The sequence below is a fragment of the Coturnix japonica genome, chromosome 10, assembly GCF_054131305.1.
Source record: "Coturnix japonica strain WE chromosome 10, WE-NBRP24, whole genome shotgun sequence".
NCBI lineage: Eukaryota > Metazoa > Chordata > Aves > Galliformes > Phasianidae > Coturnix > Coturnix japonica.
The window spans coordinates 3,509,014-3,527,401 of NC_140672.1; the positions used below are offsets into that span (position 1 = coordinate 3,509,014).

Consider the following 18,388-nt stretch of genomic DNA (forward strand, 5'->3'; position numbering starts at 1 on the left):
TCAAACTGGGAGCTCCTCCAGTAAGAAGAGAAGGTTTTGCATTCTGCTTTCTGTCGTGCAAAGCCTCTGTGTCTGCTGTGTGTTTTGGGGGAGTCCTTGCTGGAGTCGGGAGGCCAGATTGGATGAAGTGATAGATGTGATGAACTGATAAATACACCCGCAATGAATGAGGTATGTCTGGGTTAGAAAATCAGGTAGGGACGTCATCCATGCATACTTTTTCCCCTGTGCTTTCTCTCTTTAAATCTCCACTCCCTAAATCTCACAGAAGTACACAATGTAAATCAGCATTATATTTGGAACGTGACTCTTCTCTGTCTATGTGACTCTATAGACACCCAAATAAATGGAGATGGCTCTGGCGGTGCAGTCTGGCTGCATCTTGCTCATGGAACAATAACACCTTTCTCTTGCTGAAACTCACAGCTCAAGGATCAACATGATGGATCAGGTATTTTAGCAGAGCTCTGATGGAGCAAAGCTACGTTTTGCAGTGTGCAGCATGTGCCCAGACTTGCTCTGAGCTCTCTTCCCCTCTGTTCACATTCTTTATTGTTCCTCTCAGCCTTGCCATTATAGACCTTAATCTCTGCAACTTCTACTTCTCCATGCATTCCTCAGTTTCTTCCATATATCACATGAAATCTCATCTTTTCTCTCTTCCCCGGGCCTTATCCCACATCCATCATCAAGCTTACACAAGAATTTTAGGGGCTCACACTCACCATGCACAGTACAGCTGTGCTGTATATGGTAACTGGAGTTGCACCCACCTGTACGCACTGATCTGATTCCACGTTATACAATAGTATAATCACTTAAAGAATTTGCATGACTGATAGTGTGAGCTCTGAGTGCATAAGGAGAAGTTTCATAATTAGCTTTCCCTGTGAACTTGTGCAGACCAGTCTATTTATAATTTGGTCAGCTCTTGATTTTTAATGAGGTGCTGAGAGTGACTGAAGCCTCTGGCAGCATGCATTTTGTATTTTAATTACCCACAGTAATTCTGACAATTACACCGATGCCATAAATCACATCATAATGACCCATAAGAAAAAAACCCACCATATTTAATGATTGGATGGGGATTTGAATTAAGCAGGTATGCAATAGCTTACTAAGGAGCCAAAAGCTCCTTGGAGGTAAAGGCTTCCAAATCTTGTTGAGCTGTGGCTCCAGCAGGTGAGGAAACTTGGTGCAAAGTTTCTTTCACAAGCCAAGCCCTGATCTACTCAGCAGAGGATTGCAATTTCATGCAATGGAATCCATCCTTGTGTGCCTAAGTAGAAATGGAGTTCTGTGCAATGTGGTCGTGGTTGCTAACTGGCCGTTCTGCTCAATAGGGGTTGTTTATCTTTGGCAGTAATTGCAAGCATCCTTGGATGTCATGCAGTGGTGATGGTCCTGGTGAGCTTGAGTTTTGGAAGGGATAGGACAGCAGAACAGCTCATGTTTTCCATTCTGATGGATAGATTTGTTACCATGTCCATGAGATGCAAGCTCTTCTATGTTGTGTGCAATGCACTGCACCCATCTTAGCGCTAACCATACTGAGGAAGGCAATAGTAGGCAATGGTCAGCATCACGTTGCTGTGATAGCATTTCTCCTATGGTTATTTCTTGAGCAGTTTCTCTTACACAGACCTGCAGTGCTAATGCTGACTGCTCTGAGAAGCAGTGCATGCATTTCCCAGCTCAGCCCTGGTGTGCTGTCCTGCATGGCCCTGTGTTCCAATGGGTCCCAGCTCTCTGCTTTTGACCCTTAGCGAATATCACTCCTATTATCTAAGATCTCAACTAAGCCAAGTTCTGCTCTTGAGATTATCTTGCTGTTAATAATGTCACAATAAGTGGGTGGAAGTAGCTAATGGCTCTAAGCCACAAATGATCCCAAATGTTCTCAGTCTCCACTCTCCTGTAAACCTTGACAGATTGGGAGTGCTTAGTAAAATATTGTAACACTCAACACGCATTTACAAGGCAGCGATCTGTCCCATGACGGCTTCCAGATGTGTAGTGTGTGCAATTTCATAATTCAAGAGCAGATTCTATTGCCCTCTGCAGATCCCCCATCAGGCTGTTCATAAACGCTGCTCATAATTAAATTAACCCACTAACTAGCCATGCAAATTTTGATCAGCGGTGACCAAAAAAAAGAGAAGAGGGAACTGTTGAGATGCTCTCAAAAAATGACAAGGTTGTCTTTAGAGATTAGTTATCATTAGGAGAAGGTTTGTTGTTTGTTTTTTTTTCCCTTCCCGTTTGCCAAATTCCACTTTGTCCCTTCATACATGACAACTGCTTTAAGGCTTTCATCTGATAATTAAGAGCTGAATTTCGCCTCCCCTTCCTCGAGCTGCCTGCTGTCCTACTCTCTGCTCAGCCTTTCTGGAATTGAAGCAAGGCACTGTTCTGTGTGTGGGTAGCAGGATCAGGCTTCAGTTTTAAAACCCAGCTCGTGCCCAGCCTGAGGAGCAATGAACAACACATGCATGCACTGGAGCTGATGAGAGGCTGTGCAACCTCAGGGGGAACCTCAGCAAGGATTTCACCAGGGATGCTACGAATAATGGGCTGTTGTTTTCTGTCAGAAACAATGGCTCAGAGCTCTGACACGTGAGGTCTGCCTGCAGTATCCAGCTCCCCTACAATAAACTGCGCTATATTAAAAAAGAGCTGGAGTTATGACACCTGGCTTACATCAATGGCTGAACAATGGGTCCTTTTACAGTGGAGTGCTGGCCAGGGGGTGGGTTGGGAGGAGGTTGGGTGTGGAAGAGGAGGCTGAACAGCAAAAGCAGAAGGCATCTCTTGGAGTGAAGCAGCCCCACTGGTCTGTCTGGGTACCATTCAGGGCACTCTGAGTTCCTCTTTCATTGCCAGCTCCTCATTTATTTTTGAGGTTCCATCACTCAGAGCTGTCTGAGGATCCTGGCTCCATATGAGAATGCAGTGTAGGGTAGTGCCTGTTAGATTGGGGCTCAGCCTTTCTGTGTAAGTGCCAGTGTTGCTCTAAGCTGTTATCTCAGCTTAGGTTGATTTTGTCATTCACATCTACAGCCCTAAATCCAAAGGGGGAACCTCTGAGTACTGCAATGGTATAAATGATAACGACAGCCTATTGTACTGCAGTGAGTTCTGTACAACCACTCTGACTTCATTGGGATTACATGTGCACTGCTTAGGGGCGGATTTGGTTCAGTGGATGTAATTAAAGAAAATTAACTACTCATTTTTAAGATCGGTTTTACCTGTTGCCTGATTATTATTTTTTTTAATTATTGGACGGAATGCTCTAAATTACAACACTTTGCAATGATGCATAATACCTCTGTGTTATTAATTAATTGAGCCTCACAGTTCCTTGTGTTCCTTTGATGCTTTGCGATCTGAGTGATATAATCCATGGCGATGAATAAGCTGAGCCCAGATAAGCACTGTGTTCTCATAGTGCAGGCCTGGGAGTGAGAAAGGAGCTTTGCAGCAGCCCCACAGGCAATGGCAGTTTCCATTGTATGTGTGTGAAACTCTGCTTCTCCCTAAAGGAGAAGGCTAACATATATGCAGATCTAGGAGTGATAGCATTGACATGGCAAGGCACAGCATCATCCAAATGCCACTCGTTGCTTTCTAGAGTCATGGAGAGCAAGCATGCATAGCTGTGCACTCAGCACAGTCAATTTGTGACCCAGATAACCTAATAGCTGCAGTAAGTAACTCATGTAGCTCAGACAAAGACTATTTCTGTCTGTAGAGTACGACACCATATCAGTTCTTGTGCCCCCATCCTCAAGCTGCTCAGAGTCCCAATGCAGAATGATTTATGAGTGTCTCAGGAAAATCAGATTTCTGTAAGGATCATGTACTCTGCAGAGTTTGTGACAGGAGAAACCCCTAACTAAAGGATGCTTTGTTAAATGAGAGTGTGCTTGGCCTTGCAAAGCGGGGGTGCTGCTATGATAAAGCAGGTCTCTTGCTATCTTCTCCTCTTTTCCCTGCCTTGGGGATCCACGAGGTGTTTCTTCCTAAGCGTTTATATTTCCTATAATATTAAAAGAAGAAGTTGTCATTTCTGACAAGTTGTGTATATAGATGATGTCTTTATTATGATAGAGATATATACACTGATTGATTGGTGAATGTGAGTCAAGTAAAGAGAGCTCGTGAGAAGAGTCTCCAGCTTGCCAAAATGCCATTTAATCAGTGGCCTGAAGATTCATTATCTGAGGAGGAGACATGTGGTGAATGGATGTCCCTTAGTGCAAGACCCGGGGAGTAAGCAGAAACCACCGGGAAGATCCAGCCTGATCTGTCAGAGTCTGATGTGGAATAGAAATGTTAATGGCTGTGCAGAAATGACTGACTTTTAACTGCTTATGTTGAGCACTGGTTAATTGTGTGGCAGTTGTGTTAATTGTGGCGTCATGGAGTTTGGTAGGAGCTGCAAAAATGGGTAAAATCTCAGTTTCCTGCTGCTCTGCTAAGTGTTAACCTGTGCTTCTGTGTAAGCTGGTTGGTCCAGGGCACAGCTTGGTCTGCCTTGCAAGCCTTGCAGTGAGTGGCACCTTCCCCTAGCAAAGCTCCCCCTTCTCTGCTAACCTCAGTACTGCATTGACAAGATAAGGATGATTTGGACAAGAAAAACAATGTCAGGACCGAACACATGCCTGGTCATATAGCTCCTCTAAGGCTGTTGTGTTCAGTGTGCATTGTAATCCTAGATGGCAAGTTTCTTTTGTTGCTGCTATTTCAGTTCCAGAGCGATTAAATAAGCTTTGTTCCTAAGACAACTGCTCAGGGCTCCTTCTACCTACAGTAAAGCTGGAGAGAGAGTGCTGAGCAAACAGGTCTTTTCCATGAGCAAAAGAATATCCTGCAATGTGGGCCTTATTTAAAGTTGCTGAAAATGAGGGGAAAACTCCTGCTAACTTCATTGAGGGATTGATAACTGCAATGTCAATGAGGAGGGCATCTCAGCAGCAGCTGGAGATGTGAGCTCAGCTTAGAGGTTGTTCTGTAGCTCAGAAGCTGCTTTCTCTCTATTTCAGGGTCCCACATGCCCAGAAGAAGGAGAGCAGCAGTCTCCCCTTGTATCTAACAGGAAGGTTCCACTGCTGTGATGCTGTTCCGCTGCACGAAGCTCTTCTGGTAGGTGTGTAGTGGTGGCCTTTGGTATTTCACATGTTCCTCCTCATCCTCCAAGGAATAAACAGGGGCTCCAAAGTGCTCACCTGGGCAGATAACACAGCACTTTGTAGTTTACTGTTGTTTAAATGCATTCCTTGAGCTGACCCTGCTCCAAGGAGAGACACTGAGACCACAACCCCCTGTTCAGAAGCAAGTTGCAGTTAAAAGTGTCTTGACCAGAGTCTGATGGGAGCTGAAATCTCATTCCATGGACATATTTGCTTTAATTTAAGCAGTAACCTGGGAGCAGAGAGGGATCTCCAAGGTAACAAGGGATTGGTAATGCCTCCTGTATTCAACTAAAGCAAGGTAGGCATCCAATCTCAGGAGAGCATTTCAGCAGATGTGCAAAGGAAGCTCCAGTTGATGCCTGTTTTGTTTTTAAACCTTGCACGTTGTTCCCCTTGCCCTATTGATGTGGCTATCTTTAATATTGTTTGCTTTATTTATTTCATGTGTCTAATCCGTAAAAGAACAAATCCTATCTAGAAATGGCAGGTTGTGCTCAGAGCTGCCAGAGAGCTGAGAGTAGGCAACCAAATCTTGCAATGAGGTGATCAAAGATTTCATCAAAAATACAGAATGTTCAAGCTGTTCTGCCAGCTGGGAGACTTGTAGCAGGCTGGAATTCATGCTGCTTGAAATGCTGCAGCTTCCTTCCAAGCAAATAAAAGGACCCTATTGCCCAGCAACCACCAAAATAGGATTAGTCATTACAAATGGGCAAATATCCCAATAGGACTGGGAGCTCAGCTCTGAGAATTGAAGGGTAATGTTTTGAAAAGATCTTACAGGCAGACTTACAGGGGGAAAAGGCTTACAACTGCTAGCGTGTCCTAATTCCCCATGTGCCACTTTTGTATTGTACTGGTTCTGTGTAGCTATGCTAGGCTGTGCAAGAGGCTCTTTATGAGGTTTAGGAATGTCCACAAAGAAAATAAGCGTGTAATAGCTATTGCACTTCATGCTCATGCAGTTCATGGAAAATTAGATCATATACCTTACAAAAGTTCCTATAGTATGTCCATACAGAACACAGGGCATCCAAGAACATACTAACGTAACGTAACCTCTTTGAGGTTTAAAACATAAAACATACATCCTTAAATCACATAAATGTTTTTAGTAAATTTTAATCTTCATTCTAATTCTGCTTCAGAGCTAATGGAATCTTATGGTCACCTTCCTGGCCCCAGCTTGGTAGGATGGCCTACACCTTTCCATAGTGTCTGCAGAACACCTTACCTCTCCCTGCTGCTCATTCACTCATCAGACTGCTCCTGTTGCTCTTGCAGTTGTGTATTTCCTTTGCAGAGTTCAGCAGTAATAGTTTTTCCAATTGTTCCTATAAAATAAGCTATAAAATAGATTGTGTTTTTAATTGTTCAGCTTCATTCAGTAGACTAATCGTTGGTCTTCAGGCATGTTACATTAAATACAGCTAAAGGTTTCATTATTCAATTTAAACTAATCTAATTAGTTAGAGACAATCATTTAATTTGGTTATGATTCTAATCTCTCATCAGGAAACTTCTCCCTGACAAAGACCCTTGTTTGTCTTTGGAATAAAACTGCCATAGGAATGAACATAATGGGAACGGATCCCACAGTTCCTGGTTGGTGGATGTGGCTGTCATTGCTGTGCCTGGCTTTGGGGATTGCCCATCCCACCTACCAACCACAAGACAGCAGCCATACATACAAAGCAATACCTCCTCCCAAGCTCTGCATGAATTAGTTAATTTGAGAAGCATAAACAGATAGATAGGCAGGAGGAAAAACCAGGACAAAGCAGTTAGTGAGCACCTGGAATTTATATTGACTATTGCTGATGTGCTGTGATGATCTTGATGCCTTATACCAACATACCAGCTTTTTGTAGGATACGTTTGGCATCCAAATACTTAAGCACAAACCCTTTGTTTGGTATATATTCTCATTCTACCTGTAGATGTTACAAGGCAAAGAGGTATTTTAAATCTGATAACCCTATCAGCTGCCCCATCATCTGCTTCCTATTTAGAGCTGCAAGAACCAAGCAGTGCTGTACCTGCAGGACCACATCTTGGTCTGCGTCTTTGGTGATGCAAAATCCCCATTGATTGGGCTGCAGGACTTTGTGATGCCCTTACGAGCAACAAACTTCCTTTACCGTGAGCTGAAAGACATTGTTCTCCTTGGACCATTGGAGTACCTGCAAAGAGAATGGAAATTTATTCAGCATTTCCCAAAGCTGTGGTTATTCTCGGTAAGAATCTTTTTGGATACTGCTTCTCCTTTGGAAGATGTATTAAAACTGTTTGTTAATATGAGGGCTGATCCAAAAGTAACGCCTCCTATTTTATCATGCTTGTCCATGATGCCAGAGGCAGATAGTGGTGGTATGGCACCGTGGTTACCCCCAGAAAGATAATCATGATTAGGAATGGGGAATTGTCTAATGAATTGCAAATTTAGACCCATGAATTTTCTTCTCTAACCAAACCTTCTTGTATTTGAAGATGCTTCCAAAATGCCATTCAAGCTGGGCTTGAAAGAAATGCATTTGTTCACCTTTTGCCTTTAATGGTCCTTAATGTTCAGCTTTCTCAGATTTCTCCTTATCACTCTTTGTTTGGTTTGACCAGGGCAGTGCTCTCTCCTGTGCGGATCTGAAGGCAGTTAATGTCCAAGGCTGTGCTGCTTGTGTCATTCTGTCTTCCAACACCCCCATCTCAAACAATCCTTCCCTGGCGGACACAGAAAGCATCCTAGCCACTCTCAATGTCCGATCCATGGAGGCTAAGCTCAACTCATCCTCACTGGGTAAGCGTGCTTCCCTTTGCCTGTGAGCTGATGTGACAAAGGAGGGGAGAGGAGGGAGGGATGAAAGCATCACTTGTCACTACTCTGAGCCACAGCCCATCTATCCTGACTGATAGATATCCAATGAATATGGCCAGAAATCCATTTCAGCTTGGCTGGCTGGACAGCCTAGTCCAATTTGTGCAGTTACAGGTTTGCAAAGGAGAGGTACACCAACACAGCTCCTGGAAACAGGCCAGTTCCTCCCGAAAGCTCTAAGTGAAACTTCAAGGTTTCCAGTAAAGAGACAATTGTGGGAGGCTAAATGGCAATGAGAGCTGGTTAACTGCTGCATTACTTGCAAAAGCATGTGTGAGTGGAGTTCCTATCCATCCTTCCAAAGGAGAAAAACAACACCTTTCCCTTGAGGCTTGAGAGGGTGGGCTCTGTTCTCAGCACAAAACTGCAATGGAAGCAAAAACAGCCTCAGCTCAGCAGAATATTTATTGTGTCTCTTCCTTCCTTAATTTGGCAAAACAGCTGAGATTTGTCCTCCTCTTGAGAACGTGGAAGTATTAATTAACTGAAGACGGGCTGAGAAATGGATGGCTCTCTTAAGTGTTTCCCATATACTTTATTATCTTTCTAGGCTTTTAAAGCAATGGCTGTGCCAAAGAAAATATTACAGTGAGGCAGAGACAGGGTGTTTTAATAATAACTAGGCAAAATAACATCAACATACAGCGTGTACTGTCAGAACAGGAGAGTAATGATTTAGAATGGGATATTTGAGTAAGGGATAATTGTGACTTGAATAGATTACTCTTAACTAATGTATTTATTGCTATATATATGGAACTCATTGATTGTACAGAGAGGAAGTAAACAACGGGTACTTAAATGTATATCATTTATGTACCTCTGTAATGGCAGATATAGATACTGTACCTACTGCATTTTTATACCTATATACATCTATTTATAGCTATATATACTATATATATATATATATATATATATAATAGGTATTTCTCTATACTATGGAAAAGAGAGGGACTAGAGGCAGGGCAGACAGGGCACTTCATCCTCCAGCATTATCTTTTTTTTGCCTAATGACTCAAAATCACAGTACATTGTGTGCAGAGCTCTGAACTACAATGCATACATGGAAAATAGAGATGTGAGCATCTGTTCATCAAAGCCTTCCCAAGCTGCCTTGCAGAGTTCCTATTTTGTGCAAGAAGACAACTGCAGATAGGAAAGAGCCGACAGATAGAGAACAGCAAGGAAATTTGCCAGGCTGGGTAACTGTCAAGTTAGCTTGGAAACGGTGAGAACAGTAAATAGCAGTAACAGAGCCAGGCAGTGCTTGTGCTGAGCTCAACTTGGTGTCATTTCACCTCCTGCAGTAGCTAAAGGCAGCAACCTGTAGCAATGAAATCTGCATTTCAGATCTCAGGTGCTTTGGTAAACGCTGCAGCAAACGTAGTCTCACTTTGGACACTGTAACAAAACACAAATCAATTGCATTTCCTGTGGTTTTAGATTTCAGGGTGAGGATTTCAAACCCAATCAACCCCTGCCCATTCTGTGCATTACTTGTCCCATGGGGTGGAGAATTAGGCAGCTCTTAGAGAACCAGACCCACACTGTGGTAAACATTACTTAGGCTCACAGGAACGTTTACTGAGGTCGTGCTGATGCCAAGGACTTCTAGTCTTTCCCATGGAAAATTTTAGGTTTTCCAGTAATGCTGTAATTATCACCCTGTCATGTCACCACACAAACAGGTTGGCAAACCTAGGTACCGAACTAAATAATCTGTGGCATAATCTAAACATGTAATGGTAATTAAATCTGACAACTTAATAAGCTACTGAAATTCAAACGTACAGAAGTAATCTGCAATTAAGTAATCTTTTGTAATAGCACCCTGCCAGTCTGTAGGATTTCAGGTGGAGCGCTGTGTACTGTTCCATAGGAAAAATATTGACATAAGGAAAAGGTATCCAGGCAATGATCAGACACATTCAAATCAACCTGTGCAGTGCATGGAAAGGTGCACTGCAGGCAATGATTCACTTCAGGCATTCAGTTGTGTGTATTCAGAGATGCTTTGCTGTGTTTGGGGAGGGCTTGTTCTGCTGCTTCGAGGTGTAGTGTCTCCTGCCCATCTCTAGCGAGGTGTTTGTGGGTCCATCTCCTAACCTCAGGGATGGATGATTGGAGCTGTTGATCACCAACATTCTATTCAAGGGGAGAAGGAGTCATTGCAAACTATCTGAATCTCAACAAGTTCCATTTCTTGCAAAATGGAGTTCAGATTTCATCCTTTTGGCTGTGATAACACTGTGTGATGCATGTGGTGTTCCTGACACTCGGTTACCCCATTGCTATGCTGGGTTACAAAGGAGAAGCTCAGGCATAACAGGAAGGGAGATAAGATTGTATACAAGAAAGTGAGAAAGCAGATTTTGGATTGGGGTTGCTTCTGCAAGTCAGCTGTCTGGAAGACTTGGGAGCAATAATGACACATGTCTATAGGAACTTCTGGATTTTTCTTCTTCTTGACTATCAGGTCTTCAAAACTCATAGTGTATGCTTTGGCCTTCATCTGTCCCATCCAGTCACACACAGCACCCTTGAAAGGGAGGGATAAAACAAACCCCCTTCCCTCCACGTGTAACTTATTTGGTACTTTGGGCCAAACTGGAACCATCACTGCTACACCACAGAGGATAATTATATTCCAATAACAATGTCAATAAGCAGCTCCCAGGAGAGCTTTTATTTTTCTCATCCTTTGAAGCCCTGAATGAATAAAGTAAGCCTTGAAAAAGCAAGCCAAGTCAAGAAACTTTCTAAATATAGGAGATGCTTTGGGATTTTTTGCATGACAATGACATTATTTTTAGGCATAGGCAAAAGATTTCCTGCATTTGTCAGTCTGAACTATTGTGTCTTGGTTTCATTTTTTTCCCCCTCCCCTTTTTCTGCTTCCACAGACTTCCCTCTCTCCTCATGTTGTTATTGACTGTTTCTACAGATGCTGTTTTCGGAGCAGGAGCATTGGGGAATCAATCAGAGCCACGTTATAAAAGGATCCCCATCACTACAGAGCTGAGTAAGTTATTCTTTAGGAAAGAATTTCACAGCAGCAATATGCGTGCTGCATTATTTATTTAGCCCAGGCCTTTTTAGAATTCAGAGGCAGAAAGCGACACGCACTACATGTCCAAGGAACATTAAAAGGTTTGACTTAGATGTTAATTCACTGCCTTTGAAGGAGTCAGGATGGTTTATCGGGAGAATAAATAAAACAAAGTGTTACAAAGGTCTCAGTGTGAAGCAAAACACCGAGGCATCCATTTAGGATGAAGATAATGTCCTTGTTCTGTTCTGCTAGACTGGATCTCAGGAGATCTGTGTTCTGGTCACGTGGCCCACATTTATCCCACCTTTGGGTACAGACTTGACTATGATAAATCAATCAGAAGCGTGTTTTCCTGCTTTCCCTTTATTTTCAGTAAAGAAAGAGACACCACCAAAAGCAGTTGTGCACAGAGGGAATCTGATTTGTCCTTTGGCCTTGCTTCCCTCTCTGGTGATTTAAAGAAAGATCTCATGCCCAGTTTTCATTTCCCAACAAAACAAAGCAAACCAAGGCCTGATTCTCTACATTTCAACCCTCCCTTCTCTGAAATACTGTGGTGGTTCCCTCTTCTTCTCTGGATCCTGGTGGTGGCTGCTGCAGGCTTCCTCCATTTGCCTCTCTAACCTGTGTTTATAACTGGGACAGCCATGGAGCTCTTCCATTGCTGCTCTTGGCTGATTTTCATTTCTGCCTTCGTCTCCTGATGGTTACAAACTAGATCCATTAATTAGGAACATGAGCACTGATTAATTGATTAGTAACGCAGCAGTCAGTGTCACAGCAGAGTGGTGATGCTGGGCTGGCGGTCCCCAGTGACGTGGATGTTTTGCTGTGTTCAGAATGCTGACACAAGAACATCACATCATCACAGCGTGCTGCTGGGTGGCATAGCTGACCTCTGAGCCATGTGCTCAGGTTTGGGTTCTCTTTCTTCCTCCTTTGGAGCAATGCTTGTAAGCAGGCACAACACATCTGAGGGGTGGGGATGGGACAAATGCACTGCTGCCTCCATACAGCAGCAAAGCACTGCAGTGGGCTTCTTGATCCTTACACTGAAACACTGCATCAGAAACTGATGATAAGATAATGCCTTCTTCAGGATCCTTCAGAACTGTCAGATTCCCCAGAGCAATATTTGGATGCTCTCTGGTGCTGCGGTTTCAACTTGTATTTCTATTGTGTCCAAAAGCCTCAGAAATGTTTTGAGCTGGCTCCTGAGGCCCAGAAAAGGTACTGTGCTGTCACACTAATGTCTGCAGACAGCCATTGCACCAGTGTGATTTCCCTCCAGGATGTGGTGTGTCATGGAGGGGAAAACATCTGTGATCTGTTGACATAACTTGGGTTTTAGTCATGTCAGCTCTTTGACACAATAATGAATCGAGCCCGGTCCCTCAGCACATGGAGGGCTGCCCCACTTGTGGTCTTCAACAGCATAGAAACATGTTCAGAGTTACAAGGATGGGCTAAGAAGGAAAGTAACCTCCAAATTCTTTACTTTCTAGGTAACACAGCCCTGGAATAGACTGCCCAGAGGGGTGCTGGAGTCTCCACTGGAGATGCTCAAACCCACCTGCTATGGGGAACTTGCTTTAGTGGGACCTGCAGAGGTCCCTTCCAACCCCTGCAGTTCTGTGATGCTGTGGTTTAAAACCTGGCTGTACAAAAGCAAGGCCAGTTAAATAGCAGCTGCACATGGAGGCGTGGAAAATAGAGCAGGATCCATACTGTGGCTGCAGGACTTTGCTCTCTGTGCCTGGGTGCTGCAGACTGGCTTAGGGAGCCACAGTGATTAATTCCAGAGCAATGCCAGCTCCTAAAAGCCAGGGTGGGTGAAATATCTGTATTGAGAGCACATGGCTGAAGGATGGCACCGACACTGCAAGACAACAGGAGGCATTAATAGCGTGGGGATTCTGGCTAGCTTTAGTCATCTTTAAAAATGATACACTCAAATGTATTCTGGACCAAGGGGACGTAATAGAAATCAATCATTACTCACACAGAGTTCCTTGCTCTCTCTGTTTTTTAATGGGAAGACATGGGTTCTTGATCTCAATTCTTTTCAGTCCTCCTGTCTCTCTCTAGTTGTGCTGCTGCCATTCATCAGAACTCGATGGCAGTGCTGGAGTGCCAGGACAGACCCAGCACGTCCAGGAACACTTCTGGCAGGGCACACTTAAACAGCTCTCTGAGAATAGAGCTGAAGAGGAATCACTTTCTGAGTGGGGAGGGAGGGCAACTCTGCAGTACTACCTCACACAGCAAGAATAGGGATCCTCACTTGTTTGTCAGCCTTGTAACAGGAGGACAGCCATGTAAGAACCTTCAACCCCATTTTAAGCCAGTAGAAAGAGCCATTCCATTTAGGTCGCAAAAACTAGTGGAAGAAATTAAATTATTCTTTCTTTTTTCAATACAGGTAAATGAACTTTGGCTTGCTAACTTTAAGCACTTGCTTGGAAAATCCATTTGAGGCTTCTGTGTCTTTTATGTCTCATTGCACCATTGCTCAGCAGCACTGAGTATTTTGTTCCTCTTTCCTAATGCAGCACCCTGTTCCTAGTGCTGGCCTCAGAATGGCAAGCTACATTTATTAACTTTCTTTTCTCACCCTACATGGCTTCCCTCCATTGCTAAGATGGTTCCTGTTTCTTCTTTGCTTATCCAACAGAGTTTTCACCAAATGCCCACTTCATTAATCAGGCTCCCAGCAGCAGTTCTGACAACCCAGATGAAGATCTGCTTTCCTCCACCGCTGCCCCCGCAGGAGCTATTTTCTCAGATAGCTTCTTTCATTCTCTTTTGTCTATGGTAAGTAGATGTATCTCCTCCTGTCACGTTTAGTGGCATTGGAGTGTTAACAAAGTGATTATCAGCCAGGGTAAACCCACTTAATCTACCCTTAACAATGGTCAAGGCCACACGCATCAGAAACGCACAAGTCTCTGTGCCCTCAGAATTAAGCATGTCTATTCCTGTTTAAGTAATTTGCTAATCATGGAATCCTGGACTGGTTTGAGTTGGGAGGGACCTTTACAGACCACCAAGCTCCAACCTACTGCCAATGGACTGCTCTGTGGGTCTGTGATTTCCCATTGTAGCAGATTCCATAGGATAAAAGGCAATTTGGGGCTCCAAGAGACACACCTGAGTGATGCTGTGAGCAGAAGCTGCTCTCCCTGGTTTTGATATACCAGACCAGGAGGACTGTGGTGATCCCACCCTGGTGATGTGATCATTCTAAGATGCTGTCACATCTGAGTGCTGTTGTTTTTGATGACACTTAGGTGTAGTTAAGCCAGGATTTGGGCAGTAAAACCACAGTGCAGCTCACAAGCTGATGTACCTAAATTGCCTTCTCTTTTTTCCCAAAGCCCCTTTCTTTCTCTTCCCCAAGCTGGAGTTGAGTTTCACTTGCATCACTCTCAGTTCTTGTCCAAGGGGATATTGCTTGGGTGGCAATTTTGCAGAGATTGAATAAATACAAAACAAATCTATCAAAGGGATAAGCAGTCCAAAATAAGCGTGTCAAGTCCAGTTATGGTTTTCTGAGAAGGTGTTAGGGAAAGTATTATATTGCTGCTACTCTCTGATATGTCAGTCAGGCAGATAGTAATTAATGGCTGCTTGTGTCAAGTGAAAAAGTAACTCGAGACTTAGCATGACCTGTCTTAAAGGATAAAATTTCACTCCACCATAGATTCCAAGTCTGTCCAGGAATGATCAGCACTTGGCTCTGCTTTAGAGCACCGGGGCACCTTATGTTAGGTTCAGTCAGTCTGTGTATCCATAGAATCATCATAGAATAGCCTGGGTTGAAAAGGACATAAAAGATCATTTAGTTTCAACCCCTCTACCATGGGCAGGGCTGCCAAGCACCAGACCAGGCTTCCCAGAGCCACATCCAGCCTGGCCTTGAATGCCTTCAAGGATGGGGTATCCACAGCCTCCTTGGGCAACTTGTTCCAGTGCACATGGGACTACAAAGCTGCTTGGTGGTGGGAGATGGATTCTGGCCCAGCCTTTGTGTGCAGGTCCATCACTAGGAAGTGTCCTTATCTCCAGCTGTACCCAGACAAGAGCTGAGAAAGAAACTAACTCTTCATGGGCACACTGCAGAAATGCTGCTGCTTTAAAGCCAGACCCATTGTGAACACAGTGTGCTGCATCCCGGTGTGTACGCACACCTCTGTCGTTGTTCCCTGCCTTTCAAACCCCTGCCGTGTAACTCAGCCAAGAAAGTACAGAATGAGGGTGACATGCAAATCCTATTAATTCATCCAAGTATGGAAATGCAATCCTTTTGATGTCAAAAAGTACAGCAATGATATGTTAAAGAGCTCAGCACGCTTCTGTTAAATATGTAAAGTGCAGATTCCCCTGAAGCTGTATCACTCCTGGATAACCCTGGACTATAGCTCCTTACTTTAAAAGGCTGGGAATTACTCTAACAGCATTATACCCTTTAGCCCGACAATATGGTCAGAAGTTCTTAAGCGGATTTGAGCTGAGCTTGGATTTAATAGCAGCGTTCCTTCTCTGAACCTTGTTGAGTTTCTTTACTCAGGTGTGCGCAGGTGACAACCCCTCTAAAGTGTCTGATCACATTCTCCAGGTTTTCAGTGGCAAAAATCTGTTTGTCTTTCAGCAGTCAAAGCATCCTCTTTAATCTTTACATCTTCCTTGCTTCTTCCTTTGCAGACCTACTACAACCATCACATCCTGGCTTTGCTGCATGCTTTGGTGACAAGCAGGACGAGCCCAGCGTTGGAGCAGCTGGAAGAAGAGGACAGCAGACTGAGCAGAAGTCTGGACGACATGGTCCAAAATCCCTATCATGTCAGGTGCAAGCTGGCACTCCTGCCACTGTCCAAGAGGTGGTTGCCAGGGGTCATGGTGAGTCATGGCGAGTCATGGCATGGGTTTGGGTTGCTGGGATCAGGCTTTCATCCCCACTGCTTTCAGAAAAGAAAGGCTGGTTGTCATTACCTGAAGCTTCGTTTCATTCAGCTGAAGGTCACTGTGTAGCTTAAGCCATATTTTAAGGAGACTGAAGACATCGGGTAGCTTTATATTGGATTCTAACCTTCTGGGGAGATCAGTCATTTTGTTTTCTGTCTTTCTTACCAAATACAATAAGACTAAAAGTAATGAACAGGGATAGCAGTGACCAATTCAGTGCTGGGCTGAGTTGTCCACTTTGGTTCCTTTGAGGTAAGAGAGATTTTGCTTCTTTCATAGCAGGAGGATTCCTTTGGAGACATCTACTGCAAAGCTTTAGATACATTTGGAATACTCTGCTTTGGCCTCTACCGACTGATGGATGAGCCCAACCCATACAAAAACAGGCAAGTACACTTCATTTTAAGTTGAACTGTAAGTCAAAGGATGCCAGCTGTGACTTCGAACGTAGGCATCTGTGGAAGGCAATACGAATTCCTCACTTTTGTCTTCAGTTTAGACATCCTTGTAGGCAATGAAGGCAATTGAGGCAAACTGGTGAGTAGTTTGAACGTGGTTCTCTGATTATTTCTGGAGATCCGGTGCTTATTGGTGCTTTCATGAGGTTCTCTGGAGTTCATTTGAAGTGTGATTTATCTTTTCTTCATTAGAGAGCTGCTGGAGCATGAAGTTATAACACTGCTGAGGGCAGAGAGAATGGCTTCATCCTTGCCCTTCTGCTCCGATTCTTTCCATTTCAAGGTTTTCATGATTGCTTGATCTCCAGATCTCAGAAAGACACTCAGCTTTGATTTAGAGATTCTGAGCAATCAAAAACATTATCACACATTTTGGCAGCTATTTCAGAGACTCGTGAGTTTTGTTTGTGATAAGTTGGCCACTCCTACGTGCAAAGATAGGTGCAATAAAACCCTGCATGTTGTCTTTCCAAAGAGTTCTGCAGATGCAGTCATTATCTGTACAAAGAACCTGTCCCAGACTAAGTGCAAAGGCCCCACCAAGCAGCCTGAATCTCACATACAGGTGTTTTTCCAGGTTTGTGATTCCTCGGCCTGCCAGTGATTTGAAGATGTTGCCCACTGATCTTCTTTTCTCCATCGTTCCATTCAACATTGCAATAACTGAAGACCTATGAGAGGAATTGGAGTCAATTACAAAGCAAGAAAACAGGTACCACAGACACCTCCATGCCAGAATTGATAGACTGCAAAGTGCCCTTCAAATAAAGAGCTGTAGAAGCAATTGAGATCCCACAATCAATTTGCAGTGTTCTTATTTCGTAGTGGGCAGCGGGTAGTTTAAATTTGGCCAACCAGCATGAGATTAGCATTGAGAACAGTATCATGAAGCTCTAACAGTGCCTATCAGAAAGCAGAGTATTTGCAAAGAGCAAAAACTTGAGTTTCTGCTGAGCAAAGAACGGATCCATCTGTATTCAAACATGATACTCCACTAAGTTTAGAGGCACTGCTGAGCAACTCAGTTCAAAGACTCCAGCACTCTAAAGTGCCCTTTTCTTGCATACAGAGCTGAAGATTTTGGATTGATCGACATTTCAAAACAAAACAAACAACCCCAAATAATCCCCCATTTACTTATGCCATAATTCAGGTTCCACCCTTGTGTTCCAGTCAGTGGAGGGAAGCAGGAGAATGTTTTTTGTTTTTTTTCTTCTCCCCTCTCTCTTTCCTCTAACACTAATTAGGTTTGAAAGACTGCAGCTTGAGTCCAGATACCACATGCCGAGAAGAAAGGAACCCAAACAGCTGATGCAGAGTTCAGACTAAACTAACTGCAAGCTCCCCAGGGACATCACAAGGTAAACCTGATAGTCTCTGTCATTTACAATCATTATCAGGCAGCTGAGTCTCTGTAATTTTACTAGGGAGCCAATTAACAGATCCCTGAAGCTCAAGAGTATGGTCTTGGTCTTTTTTCTGTTTCAGACAGGAAAGTGGAGAAAATAAGCCTTTGTTGCAAGAAAAATACTCCAAAAGTTTTCTCACCCATGGGAACGGTTGGGTCTGGATTTGGGCTTTTCCCCTAGAGGAATAGAATAAAGCTCTGCAGTTAAGCGTCAAACACGAATCTGCAAATGGGCTGTATGACCCTGGGTGAGTTATTTAACTATTGCTGCCCACCGAATGTAGGGGAAATAATGACATACTTGTTAATTTAGGTAATTAAGAAGCATGGGAGGGGCTGTCTCTTGTGATTTGTTTAGCCAAGCATAAATAGGTGCTGATTTCGGATGGGACATATAGGAACTCAGCTCAAATAATGTGAGTAATAAGT

General features: G+C 43.7%; 1 protein-coding gene across 1 annotated transcript in view; it reads left to right on the forward strand.

Moving 5' to 3' along the window:
• Positions 1 to 17,346, forward strand: part of KCNU1 (potassium calcium-activated channel subfamily U member 1) — a 37,748-nt gene extending 20,402 nt beyond the window's left edge. The window contains exons 20-27 of the mRNA XM_015883182.3: positions 5,052 to 5,151; positions 7,214 to 7,438; positions 7,818 to 7,995; positions 11,021 to 11,098; positions 13,803 to 13,942; positions 15,833 to 16,027; positions 16,373 to 16,479; positions 17,129 to 17,346. Of these exons, the coding sequence (XP_015738668.2) occupies positions 5,052 to 5,151; positions 7,214 to 7,438; positions 7,818 to 7,995; positions 11,021 to 11,098; positions 13,803 to 13,942; positions 15,833 to 16,027; positions 16,373 to 16,479; positions 17,129 to 17,228 (1,123 nt within the window). The 3' untranslated portion in view covers positions 17,229 to 17,346. The remainder of the gene's footprint in view (positions 1 to 5,051; positions 5,152 to 7,213; positions 7,439 to 7,817; positions 7,996 to 11,020; positions 11,099 to 13,802; positions 13,943 to 15,832; positions 16,028 to 16,372; positions 16,480 to 17,128) is intronic.
• Positions 17,347 to 18,388: the final 1,042 nt, after the last annotated feature.